This window comes from Corvus brachyrhynchos, unplaced genomic scaffold (genome assembly GCF_000691975.1).
Source record: "Corvus brachyrhynchos isolate BGI_N302 unplaced genomic scaffold, ASM69197v1 scaffold166, whole genome shotgun sequence".
Classification (NCBI taxonomy): Eukaryota; Metazoa; Chordata; class Aves; order Passeriformes; family Corvidae; genus Corvus; species Corvus brachyrhynchos.
Window position 1 is genome coordinate 2,208,043 of NW_008239671.1, and position 22,924 is coordinate 2,230,966.

Genomic DNA, 22,924 nt, shown 5'->3' on the forward strand with positions numbered 1-22,924 from the left:
GGGTCCGTGCTTGCAGGGTGGCCGTGCCCCAGCCCGGCCTGGCCCAAGCAGGGCCTGGCCGGGCCCACTGGGCCCTGCTCGGGCCCCGCAGCCACCTGTCCCAGCGCCGGAAACGGAGAGAGAGCTTGGAGGGGAGTTTGCCTATTCTTAAATGTGGATCACAGAGGTGATCACAACTTTAAGTGGCTTAGAGAATTGTCCATATTCAAACTGGCCAGCTGATAAGTTCTATCAGTTCCCAGAGGAAACTGTAAGCACCCCTTAGCAAGGACATCCCTTCTGGGACTATGCTTGCTAACCTATGACACAGAGGAACTCAGGTATTCCACTGCAAAACTCAGGGATGCAATCCCCTCAAGAAAAATAGACACTGTGAGTTTATGTATCTATTAAAATGTAAAAGACAGGACTTACTAAAAAGCAGTTGAAAAGGACACTTGCCCTGTACACTTTGGCTTCTGAGAGAGGAATAAAGGTCTCATTATCATTTTCTTACCCTTTTTCAACACTTTTTTTGTTTTTAGAGATGATTATTATTACACCTTTTCATGTCCTAGATTCATTTTTCATACATGAATTTAGGCTCCCTCCTTTCAGCTCCTGTCCCATTTGTTGGGCTGGAGTGTGAATGGCTTTGGATGAGCTGTCACTTGGCTAAAACTGGTTGGGGGTTTGAATATTAAATATATATATATATAATTAATCATAGAATAATATTTTAAAAAACATTCTGACTGAGATAGCACAGGAACATATTTGAATGCTTGCTTCCTTTGGGCTGCTGTGAAAATATCATGTGCTTTGTAGAAGGGCCTTTTATTCTGATGTTTTCAATTATACCAACTACAAATGTTATACACACAGTTACAGACACAACCAGATACCATGATCTGACTACACAGACATTGGAAAACTGATTTTCCTTTACCAGATGTGAGCACACTATTAAGTCTCGTTCTAGATGGCCTAATTTATTTTTTTTCAGTATTTTCAAAAAAAGGACAAAACAACTTTATGCAACTAAATAATACAGATGCTTTGAATAGAAGTTATTACAGTAGGGAGGCAGAAATCTATTTCTTTTACTCACTGATTCTGTTCCCTACAGCTTTTTCTGCACAGGTTTTTGTACTTGTTTTCATTCTTCCTGTGTGACTTTTTCTTCAGTAATATAATAAATAAAAAGAAGCTCTTGTGTGTTCTGCTTCATGTCTTGTACTCTAATCGTGGCATTTTTGTTGTAATGCAGATTTGAAAATTAAAAAAGCCCAGCGATATTTCTGTGCTAAAGAAATGGAAATCTGAATCTTACAAGAGGGACTTACTTAGTTTTTATTGAGATGATTCATAGAAGGCTTGGAGGAGAGAGCAATAAAAGAAGGGTATTGTGGCTTGAAACTCTACTCTCATTTCATAAACAACTTTATTACAAAGTTGAGAATACATCTTTGTTATATAAATAACATCTTCAAGAAGTTGTTTGGATTAAATTAAATTTCATGTTTATGCCTCATTCTGCAACTCTCTCATACTTATGATAATTATCATTATTATTTTTTCATTTTGATGTCTAAGAGAGCCTTTCCTTGTGCTAGAAGGCCTTTAGGGCAGAATTAAAATTTTAAATTAATTAAATTCTTTTCATAGGATATATGAGATCCTGCATTTAGCAGCAGAGCAGAATACTCGCTATGAAGGTGGAGGAGGCAACCTGTAAAGACAGACAAGACTAAAACAGCAAACAAACAAATCAAAAGCCTAAACAGGTGGCATTTAAAACCCTGCTCATAGACTGAATGTCAGACAAATGAACTGTGAGAAAGATAGTAAATCATCATTCAAATTCTCTAATTATTCAAGAATCAAATTTCTAATTCCTGCACAATTTCTAATCTGTAAAATCCAGAAAATTTCAACCTCTATGTCAAAGAGCTATTTGGAAAGGGATTCCAGAACTTTATTCCTACAATGATCACAAATCTTCTAAATTTCATTTTGAAAATCCTACCAGAATGCGACATTATTTCTTCATCCCAAGGACTTACCTTGAATGCATTTGTAGAACACTTCTGCAGCTCCCTCTAATGTTCTGTTTCCCCAAACTTCCTGAGAACTCTTGGTGCCTTGCAGTTTCTGCTGCTCTTTAGACACATGTGAGTGTTCTAAGTGAAGTTTTGCAATGGTTTCTGTTAACGATTCATTGTATTTTCTTAAATTACCACTATTTCTTCAACATCTTTATCTGCTTCTGTCTTGGATGCTTTAGCTCTGATCTGGTTTGTTTAGGCTTTAAAACTGCTCCCACAAATATGAGTCTTACAATAGATTATCAGCTGTGCTTGTACCCTGTCGGGATTGTTGTAATTCCCTATGACTGATCAGGCAATAAAATTTCTATTTCTGCTTAATCTTTTCCCTGCTCTGCAGTTACTTGGTCTGATGGGCATCGAGGAAATCCAGGTTTCTTTGGCAGTTCCTCAGTGAGTTAAGTCCAAGCCTTTTGGCCTTGTAGATATATCTATAATTCTAAATAAAAGAGGATCAGAGAGCTCATGCAAGAGCTGAGATAATTCAGTGGAATTCTCTTATTTAACAGTGTAGGCATAGAATAACATCTCTTTCTAAAGCAACCCTTTACATCCCTTGTTATATGAATGAGTTGCATTTTAAGGGATGATCTACTGGGAATACGTTGATAATCTGAAGGGTTAGAGAGACAGTGTTTAATCATTTGTGGAAATCACTTTGTGCCTGGAGACTCTTGTGTTACTGTCCTTGAAAAGAAAGGCTCCTTCTCAGGAAACTGTTCAAATGTGCACAGGCAGGATGATCATGATAAGGGTAGGAGCAAGTGGTATTTAATCTGAGTATTTTTTTTCCCACCTCCTTTTTGGTTATGATGTTTCAACTATTTTACAACATACTGACGTGTATTTTGCCATGTCAGTACCCTAAAAATCTCAGGATTTCATAAAATATCTCTGAAGCTGAAACTCTCAGGTAATTGATGATAATGGTTTGAAAAATATACCTGCATTTACAGCATGTGACTATGTGGGGCTGAAAAATGGCAGGATGGTGCAGCAAAATGTCAGTTCCATGAAAAATAGGCAGAAATTTTCAATGAAAAGAGCACTGAAAAATAAGACAGCTCATTAAATTTTTTGGGTGATGTCAGCTGCTAATCTGAACGCTAAGAAAGTAGCCTTGATAATAAAAGGTAAAGCTGGCAGGTAAAAGTAGTGGGTTTATTTAAAAAGAACAGGGGGAGCCACTCGGAAGCTGAATGAATCCATAAAGCTGAACACAAAACCTCCTGACCCCTGTGAACAAACACTGGGGATGTTAAATACAGAAATACATATTGTGTAAATATAGGTTTGAATTATTCTGGGAAAACCTGGAACTTGAGAGAAGCTGTGTGAAATATCTCTTATGAATGTTTTCCTGGTAAGAAATAAACTTTTAGGTCAACATAAAATATTTGTGAAAGTTTGCTGGATTTGTCCAATAGGAATATACTTGGTGGCATCCTGACACCATTTTTTTGTGATTATTTTTCTTTGCAGCCACCAAACATAAAAAAAAAAAAAACATTATTTAAACAGCTCTATTTTTTGGCACATATTTCACATACAGATCGTATGTCTGGCACAATTTCTTTATTTTTATTCTCTGGTTAATAAAAATTTTCCCTGAATCTGTAATATATGTTTATAATGAATCTCAGCCCTCACCCATATATATTTTCTACTCAAATAACAATAATGATCTGGAGGAAAGACACAGGATAAATTACTGTATTAGTAATATATTTTGAAATTGTGTGGGAATTCATGCATATTTTAGAAACTTGGTCCTGCAGTAGTGTGTAATATCAAACATAATGCCCTGACTAATTACTGTTGGAACTTTTTTACTCATCCCCCTCAGTTTTGTTTAGCTGATATATTCTTCATTTCCTTCCTTAAGCTGAAATGTGGAAATGCCAGGGTTCTTTTGTAAACAGCTGATAAACTCTGTTATAAAAGCCACCAGACTTTTCTGGGGAAAAAAGAAATAAATTAATTGTGAGTTTGATAAAAAACAGCATATGGATAATAGAGAAAATAAAGTTGATCCTGAGACTGTATTTAATGCATACATTAGGGGGAAAAATGCAATAACAGGATGATATGATCTTGGTTATTTCTTAATGTAAACTTTTTTTTTTAATGTGCTCAGAGTGCCATGGTTTTCCAGGAGTGAAGGAAATAAATGTTCATGTTCAATTTTCTGTGCTTGCCTTCCCTGTGAAGGTGGTGAGGCCCTGGCACAGGTTGTCCAGAGAAGCTGTGGCTGCCCCTGGATCCCTGGAAGTGTCCAAGGCCAGGCTGGACAGAGCAACCTGGAGCAACCTGGGCTAGTGGAAGGTGTCCCTGCCCATGGCAGGGGGTGGGACTGGATGATCTTTAAGGTCCTTTCCAACCCAAACCATTCTATCATTCTTCGCACTTGGAAATCAGTGGGCTCAGATATGTGATCTGTGATTTTAGATAGAAAGGAAATCTTGAATTTTGCTTAGGTAGAGGAATATAGATTATTTTTACAAAAATAAGCTAATATTATTAGAAAAAGTAGATATGTTAGAATTTCTAAACCCTGTAGCAGTTTAAGGCAGGATCATATGCTATCAAAAAGGATTATGCATAATTACTCTCTTTAATTAAGTTTTGCTCACTGTTGGAGAAATACACCATTTAGGAAATGCTGACACTTTTTCCTTTTTAAGACATACACGATTAGATGGGATTGCTTTGATTTTCAAGAACTAGAATTCCCTTGCTTTAGCACTTTTATCTGCTTTAGCCTGAGTTTTGCCAAGGAATGCCTGTTTTATTCCAAACACCATTTGAAGGAGGTTCAGAATTATGTGCAATTGATTGTGATTGCGTTTGGAACAAAACATCTGCTGATTTTCACTGAATCCCAAAGGGTTTTCTGCTCAGTGTTTAAACTTTGCTACAAAGGCAGTTGAGGAGAAGTGAAAAGTGCTCTGTAGCCTGGTCTGCAGAGGTTAAAGCTGTTTGTGCACCTGCAGGCAAAGCATGGAAATGGTCCAAGATGTCTAAAAATTAAGTTGTTGTACAGGGATGGATAAACACTAACCCTTCTTCCCACCAAATTTCAAAATCAAGGAAACACCACTGCTGTTGGGAAGGTGGAGTGGGAGAGGAGAAAGATTCTCACCTGCTGGAAAATGTTGTCAGCTCTGACCCTTTGGTACAGAGGTTTTTCCCTTGGTTCTCTCATTTGTGCTGTGACAGCAGAACCAGCTTGAGACTCTGTAAAGTTGGTTTCTTACAAATTGCTCTGAGCTGCTGAAGCCAGTTTTTACTGCTAGGGCAGAATGAAAGGCTGGAGTGTTCCTTGGGCTGCAGAAAGCACTGGTAACCTGAGAGCCTGAGTAAGAATAATTTTCCATATTTTGTTAAATGGTTGAAGTTGCAGAAAAATGAATACATTTTGGACACACAAGGTTTTAATCACTTACAGAAACTGAGTTTCAAATTTGTAATATTAAAGGCAGAAGCTGAGCCTCTCTTCTTGAATAACATTACCCTTCATTACCTCCCGACATGTGGAATTAGCTTGGAAAAAATAATGCAGCAGCAGCAAAAAAGTTATGATTCTTACTGTCTCTGGTTCATCTTCATGAGATTTTTTTGTTTGTTTGTTTCTTTTGGTAACAGACAGAAGAAAAATTGCCTGTAATGCAGTTGAGACATCACTGCTAAGTTAAAATTACTAAAATTAGCTCTCCAAATTTAGATCAGGCACATTATTACCTACCTTTTACAGTGACCACGATGTTTTAACTCGTTAAAAGCAGAAAACTGCTTGATAGCAGCAGCTGAGCCATCAGAAAATATTAAGGAGGATGATTCTCTTAGTTAATTTGAAAACAGCCTGCAGTCCAGAAAAGAAACTTCTACTCCAAAATCCTCATGAATTTTTCTCAAGTTGGATAGAATACTTATTACTGGGGTTGGGTGGGAATTCTTTTCAAATTGGCTTATCCACTATATAAAAGCAAGTTTTTTCCCTCAGAGTGGACAAAATAAGAGAGTTTGTTTAGTTATTTAATAAATGAAGAGCTTCTATTCTGCAAGTAAACATTAGACAGCTTATAAAAAACTCTCAGAGAGCTGCTTGAAGCTCATGGTGTTGGCATTTGTTCTGTTTTCACCCATATTTAGGGAGCTTTATGGAAGCCTGTGGTCTGATACACTGACTTTGGTCTGGAAAGCAGTATTGTCAGTCTGGGTGTGGATCTCATGGTGGAAGGAGCACAAGATGGTCACATTTTGCCATTGTACACTCACCTTGCACATACTGATGTGTATATATAGAGAGCTGGGCAACAGAGACTTCAATACCTTGAGGAAAAGAGCCATTTATTAAAGCAAAAACGGAATTTTGGTTAATACAAGAGTGCACTTCTAATGTGAAGAAGAGCTCGCTAAAGCCAATGAGTGATTCTGGAAATGGATAAAAATGCTTCAAAATACTTGAGAATCTTTCACTAGCATATTTGGGCATCCAAATTCCAATTTGAACTGCATTTCTTAAGAGAAAGAACTGCCACTTGAGCCCTCTCAGCAGCATATTTGGCATTTGTCAGGACTGAAGATGGGCTTCAATTGCACTGCATAAATCCAGGGGAAGAACATGAGTTCAGTCCAGTATGCCTAATTATACCACTGTAGATGAATGCAGTCTCTGCCCTATTTCATATTTGGGATTTTTCAAAGGAAGATTTATTCCTGGCTGGAATGTTCATTTGAATGCCAGTGTCGAATGTCAGCTGGAGAGTTCAATGTTACTTTGAGTGTCAAATGTTAGTTTGAGTGGTTGTAGTTTGAATTTGGGTTCCTCTAGCCCATGTAGATGAAACCAGCATTTCTCAGGCTGTTGAAACACTGCAGGGTTTTTTTTTTCCCCCGCCATAAATCATGTGAATTCAAGTAGAACATTAAGACTTTCAACTTGACTGTGTTTGCGTTTAAGCCTTTCTCTTGAAATGAGATCGAGATATTAAATTTAAATCACCTCTGTGCTCCCTTCTCAAATTGAATGCTTGCCTAAACTGGGAATAACAGAATGTGAAAATCAGCTGTTCCTCTGTGAACTTCTGGAATGAGTAATGCTGATCTTAAGTACACCAGTGTTTTCTCAGCATCTCTCCTGTTCAAATATCCTCAGCACAAGTCCGTTTGCCTTTATTTATTTTGGGCTTTGACACCTAGGAAAAGAAAATTTAGGAATTTGACCTCAATTGATAAATTGAAAAATATTTTTTTTTGTTTGAAATTTTAATATTTAAGTAATCCTGAACAGCTCAATGAATATCTGTGTGTGATGTTATATATTTTTTTAAATTCTAATCAAACAGGTGACCATGCATCGCACCAAGATATTTCCAGCCTAATTCAAATGGCACTCTTGTGTTATCATGCAGTTCTGTGTGATTTTACCTCGTTTCTTGATGTGTTTCTTAAGACTGCAGTGTAATGTTCGTGTGAGTAGCAGTTAATATCCTGCAGACAATTTGTCTGTCATTCCCTCAGAAAAGGTGCTTCCTCAGATGGGAGCTGCCCAGGGTAAGTTATATTTCCATTGCCTCAGAAATGGAATTGATTTCCTTGTGCTTACACAAATAAATATTTTCAACAGCTGTTACCCCAAAACCACTGAGCTCATTTCTCCTGTCACTCACACTGCTGTAAATCAGGATTAATTCTCCTGTGCCAGGTGACCCTGTAATGCTAAATACACAGAAAGATGCAATGATTTGATATAGCAGAAATAAATTTTTGGAGAAAGGCAGAGGAAAAAGTAGGATTAAAGCTTTTAGCACTGAGAAGTTGGAACACGTGCTGCCACTTGGGACCTGTTGTCTCTGGGATGAACCCCTGTCACACGCTTGGCTCAGCCCCACTGTCAGAGCACTGGTTCTGCTCCTTCCCCTGCCCTTTCAGCTGGCAGGAGGCTGTCAGCAGGGCAGCTGTCAAGGGCTTTAAAGAGCTAAACAAAATAGTAATGGAAAGAAAATAAAGATTTTAAAGATACATATACATATATATATATATGTATATATAAAAGAAAGCATTAGCTTCCTGACAGTGGAAAAAAAAAAAAAGTGTATTTAAGAGCTGAAACAAAAAATACTCACCTGACTCTTTGGCTTATTGTTATTCTGGCTTCATTCTAATGCAGTTCCTTCCTGTTCAATATCAGTTTATAAAACTGTGTTCACTGACCCCCAATAGCTAACAAATCCCTCTGTGCAGCTAGATGAATAAATTCCAGTTTGTGGTAGTGCAAATGTATGCTGATGGCTGTTCAGTGAATACAAAACACATTAACCATTTAAGAGTTTTGTCTCAGAAGAGTAAAAGAACATAAGATTGGTGTATTTCTATAATACATTACTCATTATTTCTGGTAGCAAGGATAAATACATTTTTTAATATAGACAATGACATGCTCTTTGGTCAGCAAATCAGGCCTTTTTAATGCCAGTGAAAGAAAAGCTTTAGTGATCAATTGTCACATTTAGAAAATTCTACTTTTTTATTTCAATACATGAGTGGCTCTATAGAGTCAGTTCTACATAGTGTGTTGAACATTTCTGGAATGCCATTGTGCAGATGGAGAAGTGAAAACAGAAACATTTGTTACATTTGTGGATTGATTGCGGAATTCATTTCTACCTCAGTTTTTAAAAGCTACAATCTATTGACCAGAATGTGTTCTATGAGCCAGGGCTGGAGTAAATCACTGCAGCTTTGCTGCTCTACATGAGCTGGGGATCTTCAGCTTTGTCTCAGGGGATGGATTGAATGAAGAGGCTTCATCATTTTGTGTGAGGCTTGGTGGGGTTTGTCTCTGTACTTCAGAATTATTGAGTGAGACAATGAACAGAATCTTCACGGAGCAAGTGCTGGATTGTTTGTGTTTATAGCTGTACTTGAACCCCCTTTATGTCTTGCTCTCACACACATAAGTTAAAGAATTAATATTTAAAATTTGCTAACTTTTCTAATGTGTTCAGGGTTTCTGTTGCTGTTTCTCGCTGTGAGAAGAGGGATTGACTTTCAGATAAATAGAATGGAGTTGACTGCAATCCACTTTAAATAACATGAATAGTGATCAGAACTTTCAGCATTATTTTTGCATTGTTTGGGGAGTCAGCTACTACAGACATCTGAGTAGAGACAGCAATAACAACACATTAAACACATCAGAGGCACCAGCATGTCAACTGTTCTGCTGATACAAAGAAGCACTTTGAGAGAAAGAAAAATCCTTCAAAGATATGTTTTAGTTTTATTTTTTCTTTGCTCTCCCAAGTGCATAAAGATATTGTAAGAGCCTGGGTAACATGTGGCAATTTAATTTAAAAGATTAATTTTTTAGACTCAACCAGTAATCCTTTGTGGTCGGGTTTCAAGCACAGAAATGCACATGCAAAAATGACAGTATGAAGGGATTTCAAAACTTCTTTTAGCTTAAAAGGTCACCTCCACTGATGGTATCATCTTGGTAGATCCCATTTTAAGGTTTTTTGGTTTGTTTGGTTCTTTTTTTTCAGGTCCTAGATTTCTGTGAATTTGTATAAGGAAAAATAGTCCTAATGGATGCAAACAGTCTTCTTGCTGTGCAGTAGGTAAATGTGATTTTTCCTTGTTCTGTTCACTCACAAATTTGAACAGACCAGACCTAGTTTAGCTCACAATGAGTCTGCAAAGGAGAAATGTGCAGGGGGGGTTTATGGGGTTGGGATTTTTTTATTTTCCTGTTGCTGTCGTTACTCAGTCTCTTAATATACATTTGAATGGCCCCTGAGCACAGGCTGGTTGCACATTCCTTACAGTCAGTGCAGTAAATCTGACCTCGTCACACACTGCTGCTGTTTGTTTTCCCTAATTAAATGTTCCATGTGCAGGAACAGAAATCCATACAACTGCTATCAAAGCAGGCTCTAAGTGAAACAAACACCTGCCAGGAGTGGTTTAGGCATAGTTCATCCTGCCTTCAGACAGGACCATCATCTGTCAGCCTTCCCTTAGGCTCCAATTTCCACAACTTGTGGTAGCATTATATTAATATCAGTGTAGAGGCATGGATGTTCCTGTGGTATCTGCTCTCCTGTCAAAACTGATCAAACTTAGCCACAGTGTTCCCAACATTGAAATAAACCTGATTTGCCTACTCCGAAAGAAAGACAGAGGGTTATTCTCCAGTTGCTTCACAGATAGGTGATCTGTGGGTTAAAAAAAATAAATACATGTAGCATCCATCCCCTTACCTTGACATATTATTGAGTGAAATTATCAATTCTCAAAGCAGCATGAGAGAAACCTTAATAATGATCCATTTTATTGTATATGTCCTTGCATTTTCTTTTTTTTTTTTTCCTTCATTTTTTTTTCCTATTCCACACTGACATCTCAGAAATCATTTAATCTAAAGACAGATCTTGGAAAACTGAATGATGACCTGTAGTGTGATGAAGGATAACTTCCTAATAACACGGGGAAAACCTACTCTCATCATTCATTCACCTGTGGCTAATTTTACAGGTGATTTACAGAAAAATTCTTACAGAAACCAGAAACCAAAGTGCTGGAGCTGCTCCTTGGCCAGTGCAGGGTTTCAGACATCCAGGGGAATGTTAAAAGTATTAATTTCAGCATATCTCAATGGTCAGGAGGCCCTGTGGAAGCAAACTGAAACATCTTCCAGCTCCAAGCCTGTCCTCATGTACCCAACACATGGGGCAACTCTCCTGCTTCCCAGCCAGAGGTTCTTCAGATGGGCAGTTCTTGCTGTGGTTTTTTAGGGAGAAGGATTTTCTTCTCAGAGACAAGCAGTTCTGTAAATACCAGACAGTATGAATCGTGGTTTCTTAGAGATTTGTAGTTTGTGGTCAAGTGTCAGATCCAAGTGAAGCTTTTCCCACAGATTTTAAGAAATTTCCCGGCTACTCAGATTCCCCAGTGTGGCCCATGAGGTAAACTCTTTCCTCAGTGAGGCATTAGGAGGGTAATAAGGTTTGTGTCCTCGAAACAGTTGCCTGTTTTCACTGAAATTTAATTTTCATAAAATTTTGATTTTTCATTGAATTTAATTTTCACTGAGGTATTAATTTTCTCTGATTTGTATTTTCTTTGCCTGAGTCTCTTGGTTCTTTTACTCAGAGTTCGGATTGAAAGGCAGGAGACACAGAGTTTATCTTCAGACTCAGGTGTTTATTATTCCTTATCTATAGTACAGCTGCACAGAATGTGCCTCTAAGTTAACAAGGTGAAAATGGCCCCCAAGTGCTCCCTTCCAAGGTCTTTTAAAGCCCAATCTATCCAATTAAGGAATGCCAACTAATTTATTTTTACTTATAATCCAGTAACTAATCATTCATGTTCCGCACTGCCGGTTTTTTGAACCAATACCAGACCACCCAGATTTGTGAAGAAGAAAGAGGAAAGAACAACTAACCTACACCCAAAATCCTCCATCTTGTTACATATATATATTACTATATCCCATAAACCGAAATTTTCTACATCTCTACGTGTTCCCCCCAGTGATACAACTTTAATTGCACAGCAACAATCTCAGTGCTATCACATAATCTGGGAAGCCTTTCCCAAGGCCTCAGGTCAAATGCAGTGTGCTTCTGAGGATCATTGCCTGTCAGCACTGAAAGACCTAAATTCTGTGAACTCAGGGTTCCAACACTGAGGCGTCTCTGTTCTTTTGAATTAAATTAATCAAAGGCTTAAAAAATTAGTAAGGTGGACTGGTGGAGACACCCTCTGCAGCTTCGTCGTGGACCTACTGGCCTTTGACTTTCAAATGGCAATTTGCAAAGAAGCCTAAACTCATACTGATATTGCCATTAAAACTAACAACAGAGACAATTGACTTATTATTCTCATCTCTGCATGCCAAGAGGAGTATAAATCAAAGCACAGTGAATGAAAGGTATCTGCAGTTCTGTTTAGAATTTTGATGTCAGCTTTGATTTCTTAAATATATGTTTGTTTCCATTTTTTGTTTAATGCTGAAAGTCACATGAAGAGCTCTTGATATGAAAACTCATTATTGAAAACCAGTTGTGTGTGAGCTGCATTCAAATGTTTTTGGTTTTTTTTTTTGAGGAGTCAAAGAAAAAGTCAAAAGCATGACTTTAATACACAATAAATAATCTGGGTTTTGTTGAAATGGTTTTGGATATTTATCAGCTAATGATGATCCTTTGCAAAGGTAATCAGCTTTCATACACAGAATTACAAACATGTGACAACTGGGACAAAAATGTGAGACTGGCTCGGAGTGTAGTAGTTTTTAATCAAATAAACCACATGATTGAGTTCACAACTAAGGTGAAATTTTCCACATTTACTATAACAAAACCAAAATTCTATGCAAAACCCCCTAAGAGTGCAGTCTTAAATTAAAAGAAATTACAATTTGAGGATATGCGTTCCAGCACATTGAATAATTAATACTGTGGGGATTTTTTAATGTATTCCCCATTTCAGAGGAGGAGAGAGACCTAAATGTAAAAGCATTTTTTCTCACCCCACTGTCATATCCTAAACTCTAACAACAGGTTGAGGTTTCTCAGTGCCACCTTTTTGGCCAACATCTTTTTAATAGATATGAGAGACCATGTGTAATATAGAAGAGGTGATTTAGGCTAAAACTCTGCTTGGGATCATGTTTGTAGTTGAAAAAGGGGGATGAGTGTGTGCAAGTGCTCAGCTCTGTTTTCTGGCTGTGGTTACCTTACTGGTAATTAATGCAGCTGCTGGTGAACAACTGTATGTAGGAAATCTCTTTTTCTGATCATACAAAAAGGATGGACAGTGACAGGACAAAAAGTCAGGAATCATTGACTGACTAGATTTTATAACACAAAACTCAGAAAATACCTCATATCAGCATACAGTTTTTCTGCTAAATATTCTGTATATTTGTTTTTTGGTGTCAGATACTCCTATTGTAAGAATAATTAGCGTAAATATGACTTTTCCAAGAGAAAAGGGGATTTATTAGCAGGAAAAAGGGCTGCTAAGCAGACAAGTAAACTAAATGATGTTTCAAGCCAATCTGAGCTCTCTCCATGTCAGGGTTAAAGCTGGCAGGAGGAATGGAAAAAGGGAACATCCAGTTCTGTCGCCTTGTCTACACATTCTGGTTCTGGGCAGATGACTTAGTTTTGCATTCCTGTTAAGCCATTACTAAATTATTGTAAAAACATTTCATAGACTATTCTCGCACAAAAATTGGATTCATGTAAAATCAGTCTTTCTCTGAATGGGATTTTGTAAGCCTTTAAAATATCACTCCAAATTAAATTTCTTCACTCACCCCTAGGAAGGAAATCGGCCGTCTGATTGTTTCTGTGGCTTTCCTCCAACAGGTCCATGTCTCCTCTGTGCTGAGCTCTGCAGATGTGGTTTCACCTGAGCAGGGCAGAGGGGCAAAAACATCTCCCTCAGCCTGCTGGCAACTGGTGAAGCCGTGCTGGCTGTCCTGAGTAAACTCCCTGTTCTCCATGTGCCTTAGCAGAGCTTCTAGGAGGATCTGTGCCAGGATTTTCCAGGCACAGAGGTGAGGCTGACAGGGTGGTCTCACAGGGTTCTCCTTTCAACCCTTCTTAAAGATGGGAGAAATGTTTCCCTTTTTCCAGTCACCTGGGACTTCCCCTGACTGCCGTGACTTTGTGAGTGTCTTGGAGAGTGGCTTGGCAACTGCATCAGCTAATTCCCTCAGGACTCTGGGATGCATCTCATTGGATCCCCATAGACTTGTTCATGTTTGGATTCCTCAGGTGGTCTCAAACCTCATCTACTCTGTCAGCAGCAGGGACTTTGCTCCCCCAGTCCCTGCCTTGCAGTCCCTCCTCTGGGAAGAGAGGTTGTCATTGAACACTGAGGCAAAAAAGTTGTTGAGTGCCTTAATTTCTTCTCATCTGCTGTTGCCAGTTTGCCAGTCTTGCTTATCACAGGGATGCACTTCCTGTGACCTTCCTTTTCTGGCTGACATACCTGCACAAGCCCTTCTTATTATTCTTCACATCCCCTGACAAGTTCAGCTCTATCCACATTGGTCAGCTAAATAAAGTTGGTTCTATCCAACTTGCAAGTTATGTTTCTTTAGGGATCAGTGATTATAATTTGTGCTTTGTTTATACCCTGGGGTGTCTGATATCACACTGTTAATGCCTTCAGAGCTTCTGTTAATGTCTTGAACTTTTCTGAGTTCCAACACAGTCCCCTCTTTTTCTTCAACAGCTGTCAAAATACATCTCCCTGATAATATAACTAACGTTTAATTATCACAGCCTAGTCAGGCATGCATCCATGTTCCAGGGTCACTGAGCAGTTTGCCAAAATAGTGGACTGTTATTAGATAGATGGATTGCTTTGGTAACTACTTGCTATTAATATCTATTAATTACAGCACTGCCAGGGGTGTGTTGTCAAAATTGCTTTATGGGATCGACTCACACACATTGCAGTGTTGTAAATCTTGTTTCCATAGGGTACCAACTGCCCTCTTGCTCCTTGGATATTTCAGGATGCATTGCTCATAATTCATGATAAGTTTTAGTAGCAGTGGCCTTGGCTGCAAATTGACCAGAAAGGATTAATACACAAACTTCAGAGTTTTGTTGATGTACCAGACTAATAAATTCTTTTGGCTATTTTGAACACTTTGGAGCATAACAGTTACTGTTTTTAAAGGTTCTGTTGTCTGTGACAATGTGTCTGACATTTCAGAGATAGTGCTGTAGTTTTTGTTGTGTTCCTCTGCATTCTTTATTCACTGGTGTTTCACTATGAATAGACCAGTTATGGAAGAATGGTGTCTGAAATCCTTTACCTATTATCAAATTAAACAGAAAAGTAACCCAATCCTGCTAACAGAGCTGAAAAAGCACTGAGATGGGTCTCTGGTCTCTGACCTCTACAAAGGGAATTCTTGTCATTGGACATTTTACCTTTGCTTTCTGTGAAAGGAAGAAAAAAGTATGTACCAATGTGATGTAAAACACAGTTTTACCTGTAACTCAGAAAGTCAGTAAATTAATCACTTTTAGCTAGACTATCTAGTCTCAGCAGTCATGTGAGTGATGTGGTTTAGAATAGGATATCTACTCCACAGTCCACCTGAATAGATGGACAACAGGGAACAGATCCCCTTCATCTTTACAAGCTGCTTTCTTGCAGGAGAAGGACTCACTGCGTTCTATCAGTGCAATTGCTCAAGGCCGGTTAAATTTGAAGTACAAATCTGGTCTTAGTTAAGTCCTGCTCTTCTTCTTGGCTTACTCCAGCTGTTGTCTGTTTATTTCTTCAGCAGTATGTGCACATTTATAGAGAGAAAATTCAGAAATTACATCAAGGTAGTGAGCAAATCATTGAAGGGAGGAAGCTGAGTGCCACAGTCTGCTTCCCAGCTCCTGGGGGAGTGAAGCCCAGGAGGGAAGCCCTTTCCTGCTGTCCTCATCTCCCAGCTGGCCAGCTGGGAGGCAGATAGATTCCCCACTAGTTCTACTGTTTAGTTCTATTCCAGCTGAATGGCTCACAAACACACTCTCAAGAAAACAAGGGAGTATCATCCATAATTCCTAAGGGAGTTTCCTGTCACAGCACAAAGCCTTTCCACTGGTTTCAGCTCTGAGGATTAACATCCACACCCACTTTTTTAAAGTCCTTGAATTTCAAGCTATTTAGAGATCCAGTGGAACAGAGAACCCCTGACAGATGTGGGCCTGGATTTTTAATTGTGAGTTTGGATCTTCAGGTCAGAGCTGGGGCAGTTGCTGTCAGGCCCATTAGTTCCAGCTGAGAATGCAGTTGATAGTTCTGGGCAGTGCTCCACTCCAAGTGTCCAACAGCATTTCTTGAATAATTTTACAAATGAAAGTAATCTGAAACCCCTGAAAAAAACTGAAAAAGAAAAAAAGTAAAACTGAAACTGAAGTAATTTCCAGAATTATTTTTCTGAGGTGTTAATTGGAGAAATTGCTCCGAGACAATAACCTGCTCTTTCTTTAATCAATTTGCTTTCTTCTGTTTTCCATAGAGAATTCTTGGGATGATCCTGTTGAGAAATCACAATAACCTGGAAAGTTGGTCTAAATTCAGAGATTGTCCTGCTCTTCTTCTAAAAGGTCTTTAGGCACAGTAGGGGGTTTCTTGTGCTTGCAATCAGGCACATTTATCACAGTTGAGGCTCATCAGTGTAGCATAAAACTTTGACCTGTTTCAGGAAGACAGAGTTTTTTGATCATGTTCCATATATAAAAGGAAAGGAAAGAAAAGAAGAGATGGTATTTACTTCTACTATTTTTTTTTTATTTATATATGAAATCATTACTATTTTCTGGTACTAAAAGCAAAGGATCAAACATATTACGATACCTTTTTCTTCTGTTCTTTACTGGCAGCTCTATAATTGAACATGAGCCAATGTTGGCTTCTTTTCAGTTATGAAAATAGTTAAGTAGAAGGATTTTTCAAGGTGCTTCATTTTTAATCTCCCTTTTATTCCATCCTATAGGCCATAATTATGGCATGCATCAGAATGATCTTGGAAAATGGAGGAGGTTCAGATTGACTTAACACTTCATTGAAATTGTCTAAAATTAGGTTCTTTTCATTTAGAGTTGAGCTTTCTGTACACATGAGGCTTCCAACACTCTTAGGTTTCCTTCAAAAATCTCAGACGAAGACCCGCTGAATTTATTGAAGTCGAGGTACTTGGAACATTACCAAAAGCAGAAATCTTTTAAAGCTCTTCTGAGTAAATCTGATACAGAGGAAGTCTGAAGGGAGTTGGAGCGAGTGGAAAAGCCTCATTCCTGTAGTAAGTATGAGAGAAAATGCTGTTGACCTTTTGAGACTGAAAAGAATTTTTCATGGGTTCAGTGGGCAGCATATAAGACATGAAATAAAACATTCAGCTGTTGTGCTTAAAATGCTCTGTAGCTTTCTAACACCCTGCTGGTACCAATCTCCTTAGATACATATTGGAAATGTCTGAGCAGCTCATCTTAAATATGTTCAGGGTTGGTGCTAGAAATTTTCAAAGCAAACATCAAACTCGGTAAATCAGCTCATTATTAATTTATAAAAGAAATGCCTTTTTTTACCGCTTTTCATGCAGTTAGATTTTTTAATGATGTGAAATGTATGTACAGGTGAACAACTTAAAAATTCATCTCTTATTTAGAGATATAAATGATTGATATAAATGAGAGAAAATTGGCCATATTATCCATTATGAGGTTCCCCCAGGCCATATGGAGTAGGCTCTGAGGGAGAGGCCACAGTCTAATATTTTCATGGCAGTACAAGCTGGCACTTCAGTGCATGATGAGGAACAGGAATCTGCTGCAATGTGTGCTCTCAGTGACATTTTGATTTTTGGCACTTGTTTGTGTATGTGCAAAAACATCCTGTCTAGTGATAAATAGAGTTTTGCTCCTAATAGAATGCTTGAGTGAGTACAGCGAGGATAAATAAGTTGAAGATCTTGGGTAACTTGGCTTCAACTCTGCTCTCCCTTAGAAAAAATTCTCTTATTTGTGGCTCCATGAATGTCACTGGGCTGCCTACAGCAGTACCAACATTAATATATGTCACAATTTTGAAGGATTCAGAGATTGAAACAATATCTGGATAAATTACTAAGTGAATGGATAAATAATTTCAAATAGTTAAGGTACCACAGTTCAGCAAGTTAGGTCTCATCAGCTGAACAGGATGATTATTTGCTTGGCTTTAGTCCCCTGTGAGTGCTACAGAAGTCTCTGACTTAAACCACCTTCAACTCAAGCTGAATCACTCAGAAAGTTTCAGCTTCTCAAAGGTGTGGTGTAGACACATAATTTTACCAGTGTCTTGGGTTTGTGTAAGTTACTCTGCAATTTCCTAAATAAAGAACAACTTGTTGCAATTTTTTTCCTCCTCATACTTAATTAAGCAATTAATTACAGTGAAAAAAAAATAGAGAAATAGAAAAATATGAATAAAAACAATTTAAAAAGAAATCACAGATTTACAAAAGCTATGGAAAACTAAGAAACTAAGATAGAAATAGATTGCATTCTCTGCCTTGGCATGGTTAAATGGTTGAGGAAGCTGAACAGAGCTTTTTCGGTATCATTTCTTCTAAGCAATTTATGGTGGGAAAAAGGAATAAAAGGAAAATGTTAAAAAACAGAATATTCTGCAGCTTTTGTGTTGCTATTGCTCTTTTGCTGTAGCTTATACTGCTCCCTTTTTTTACATTTTTGCTCTAAGCAATAGATTTTTCTTTTGGGCCTTTTCACTTCCGTTGAATTCCAAATGGCCATGTTAAATCTTTGAATTTAATTTTGAACCAGAAGACAATGGATTCTGGTAGCCAAAAGAGCACAATACATCTTGATAGTCGTAGTTACCTTTAATAGTACAAAGGGCTCAAGTCAAAAATGGAAATAGTCTCATTTAAAACCACAATGACAGGTAACTACACCTGATTTTAATCATTGTAAAAATGAGGTAAGTTGATATGTAAGGTCCTTGATTACTTCTGTAGTTTGGAGTGCAATTTTGTGGCAGAAATAAAGTTTTTCTCTCCTAAGGGAACAGTTACCACAAAGAGTAATAAAATTTTGCATTAGAAACAAAGTCATTCCCCACCCCAATCTGCTATCCAGCAGGAAACTGAGGTTGAAATACAATGAAACACATGCAGATAAATTTTATAGGAACTGGTCCTGTATGTATTTTAAAAAATTGAAACTAATGGAACTCCTTGCATGGTTAAGGACAGATACCTGGCAAGGTGCAGAACTGCATCTTGGGCTATCAGTGCCACTGGTAGAAATTAATATGGAGGAGTTGGTTCCTGCTTTTTCACATCCCCAGTTCAAGGATTGGCTCAGTGGATTTGGTGATTACAGAAAAATACCGCATTGCTAGAGCTGGATGTTTATTTTCTTGCTCATTACCTCTCCATGCTCTACCAGGACAGGTTTAAGGTGTTCAGCAATTGTTTTGATGGTATAAGAGTAGGTTAGAGGGCCTGAAATTCTGGACAATAATGTTCATCTACACAGCAGTTTCACTGGTATTAAGTTCTCCACGCATTTTTGAGAATGATTCACAGTTCATTGATTTTGGTGTTTAAAATGTGTTCATTGATATAAATACTCTTCAGACAGTTCACATTGATCTCAATAAAATCTTAAGTTCTCCTTAGGCACTCAGTGAGTTCAGTGTGCTCAAGGAACTTAGTAAACAGAAAAAAAAAAAGAAAAATGAATGAATTACCTGGTTGCTTCCACAGCCTCTCATGAAACCTCCCCTTCAATGCTTTGGTGGAGACAGAGCATTTGAAGTGCAAAGGTAAAGGCTTCAAATCGAAGTTCTGATAAATTGGCAGCTAATACACTAATACACAGCCTTTTTATTTTCCTTTCCAAGCTCTCTGCTCCATCCAACCCAGGAGTGGCACGTTTAAGTAATTCCCAACCTCAAAAGTGGCTGTGTTCTTCACAAAACATGTTGTATTAAATATGCCCATGCAAAACAAGTTATAATGAACCAGTAAAACATCTTTTATTTCAGTAATACATTTTTCAACAATCACCAGGGCCAGCTGTAGTCTAAGTTTAAATAATAAACCAAACACATCCGGAGGATGAGTCAACCAGGCACCTGAAATAGCCCCTGGAAGGGACTCCCTTTTTTATACATTGTCCAAAGGGATCAGTTTGGCATCTACTCCAAATGTCTCAGCTAAGTGGGGTGCAATTGTGTCTTAAGTTTTTTTGTTCATAGTTTTAGGTAGGAAAAATATCTGAAGTTGCTGAATTTATAATAAGCTAAAGCAGGGGGAATTACCTTGTGGTTTCTATCAAGTAAGAGCATGCATGTGGACCTTGCTGTGCCAAGAATATTAATTGGTAGTGACTTGACTGTGCATTTGATAACAAAGTCAATCAAAGTAATTAAATCGTGTGGTATCTGGTGATTGAGTGCACCTAAAACTTCTTTGTTTCACAGATCCATGATTATGCACTGAAAAGCAGTCTTAAGCAAGTAAAGACTATTTCTTGCCATGTTTTAAAAATTAACTTTTGGGTGAAGTCATAGATTTGTAGTGCAAAATTCAATTTTATCCAGACTGCATCTGCCGTTGTGGAATTTGCTTATCTCTATGTTTATTTGATTTAATCAGATCTTGCTGTGGTGCAGGCTGGCACACTCCCTGCTGGATTGTGGAATGGTATTGCTGCCTGACTGCTGATGATTTATGCAAGGCTTAAAATATACCACAGAAACTATTAAACTTTGGATTATACATGATGTGTATCATTATTTCTTTAAAACAGATAACTGCAATGCTCTTTGCTATATATGTAATGTAGCAGTACGTTATATTTGTACTCCTGTGTTAATGCTAACTCCCAAAATGATGTACTGAACTCTATTTTACAAAAAAAAAGGGGAAAAAAATATTTCTCTGGTTGTGCCTGTATCCTTCTTGGAAAAACAGGGCACTTTGCAACATCCAAATATTGTCTCATCAGATTCTATTTAAAGAGTAATTAACAAACACAAAGAAGAAATAAGTTTTACTTTTGCTGATTATATCTGCAAAGTTCCCTTCCAGAGGAACTCAAAGACCTGCTTTATAGTTTGATGGTCATTTCATGAAATGACACCCCGCCCCCTTCAGTCACATATTTCTATCTGCAAAAAAAGTAAATGTTACATCTGAAGTCTTAGGACAAATTCTTATCATGTTCATCACAAAATGTAAGGGCAGTCTGAAAAGCCACTTAGTTCTAATACAGGGAGGTGGCACTTGCTAAACTTAATATCATTTACTAGTTTTTAAGTCTGTAATTTACATTCATGTTAATGCATTCTAAATATTATCCTGCTTAGCTGTTTTTTCTGGTGAAGATGAAAGTGGTTTGTTTGATGTGTGCAAAGAATTGACTAGAGAAAATGGTAAATTAATTGGAAGATGTCAGCTCAGGAGAATGTTTTTGACATGAGGGCTCTGAAGCTGTTAACAAACAGACCAACTCATTTGTCTCATCATGAAATGAAAATAAAAATCACAACATTATGATAAAATCTTGACTAGGAAATACCTGCAAGACTCTTTGAAGCCTTGGGTTCTTTTCTTGCCTGGGCTTTGGCACTATGATAAATGCAAGCCACGCTGCACAGAACTGGAAGTGAAATAGGCTATATGCAGAACAGATGGATCAGGGCTAAGGCAGGGATGTGCACTGCAGATGAGAACAGATTAATACCACAAGGGGAGACTGGAGGAAAACTGGAAAGGTGGGGGCATTTGAACTAATTCATGAATCATTTCCAACTGATAGCTATGCCTTCAGGCACAGTGAATAATATGAAGGAAGCATATTTAAAATTTTATAAGTTTATTTTAATAAAGATTAGAATAAAGAGCCATAATTTTGGATGATTAAAAAACCATCCTGTATTTCCCCATCCCAAAATGTACCTTTGTGATTTAAATATCACAGTGTGCACTGTGTTTAAATATGGACATGAATTGCTGTTTGAAAAACCCATGGCAGACTCATGGAGTTGGCACAAAGCTTTTGGGAATGGATTTTTTTTTGGAAGAGCTCTGTGATCTTTGTGCTCCTCCACTTGAATCCAAGCCACAGAGATGCAGCTCTGCTTTGTCTGGAGACACAGTCTGATTTCTAGATCTCATTCAGATGTCTCTCCAAGTCTTTATCTTATCCAAGTAGCCTTCAGTCTTATGAGGTTCCCAAAGCTGTGCCAGGGCAAGTAAATGTAGATTTATAGAGCTTTGAACAAGATCTTCAGTCCTGTGTTACAGAACAAGGCTTTCAACAGGGATATTTCACATCACTAGGTTACTTTACTGTTGCTAATGGATATTTTACTGTGGGGCAGACAAACGCATAAAAAGAAAAAAGTCCAAATGAAATTAAAATTATTTTAACAAGATTTTAACATAAAACCATCAGAAACAATGAAGATATTTGAGGGATATGTAACTTCCTTGTATCAGTGAAGGTATCGGTTTTTCTTATGGGTTGAAAAGCATGATTCCACATCTAAGAACGTCAAAAATCCTTCATTTTGCAAAGCTCAGAGTGTGTGGATGAGCCTGATCACTTGTGTTAATAATGAACATGGTTCATAAGAGGAAAAAGAAACTGAGAAAAGGAAATGTACAGATAAATGTGAGGCTGTTCTGCGTTCCCGCTATGACTGCTCAGCAGATAATTTCCAAGCTATAGAGGAGACCATGAAACACTTGACAGTGAAGGAAGATTCTGAGAGAAAGGTAAAGAAGATGGGTAGTTCTGTTTGCTAGTAAGGAAGTCATCTACGTGGGTTTCTGTTCACCAGTGCAGAAGATGTATTATTCCTATGGTATAAAATTCTTTTATTCCAGGCAAAGCTCGGTGAGAGCAGAGAAAGGTATCAAATGGCTCACTTGCCTAGAACTTGATTCTCATCCTGATGATTTCATGATTTCATTGCAGGTTGCAAATCTGGCCTGCTCTATCTCCAATAATGAAGAAGGTGTGAAGTTGGTCCGTATGGCAGCCACACAGATTGATAGTCTGTGCCCACAGGTGAGTTAAGATTCCTGCTAAAAAGTACTTGAGAACTCTTTTAGCACTTAAAAGCATCAGAAGAGGAGCACAGCCTTGTCTGTGTCATGAGATTGTTGCCTGATTTCCACAAACTGTGAAAAACGCACCCAGGTCTTAAGACCCTTCATATCAAATGCGTTGTAATGCTGTATTTTTAATGCAGTTCATAAAACCTATTTGCTCTTTCCC

At 37.9% G+C, this 22,924-nt stretch overlaps 1 protein-coding gene across 4 annotated transcripts in view; it reads left to right on the forward strand.

Annotated features, from left to right (window-relative positions):
• Nucleotides 1–22,924, forward strand: part of CTNNA2 (catenin alpha 2) — a 463,429-nt gene that overhangs the window by 378,198 nt on the left and 62,307 nt on the right. For all 4 annotated transcript variants that reach the window (XM_017742415.1, XM_008639874.2, XM_008639875.2 and 1 more), the window contains one exon: nt 22,622–22,714. In XM_017742415.1, the coding sequence (XP_017597904.1) occupies nt 22,622–22,714 (93 nt within the window). The remainder of the gene's footprint in view (nt 1–22,621; nt 22,715–22,924) is intronic.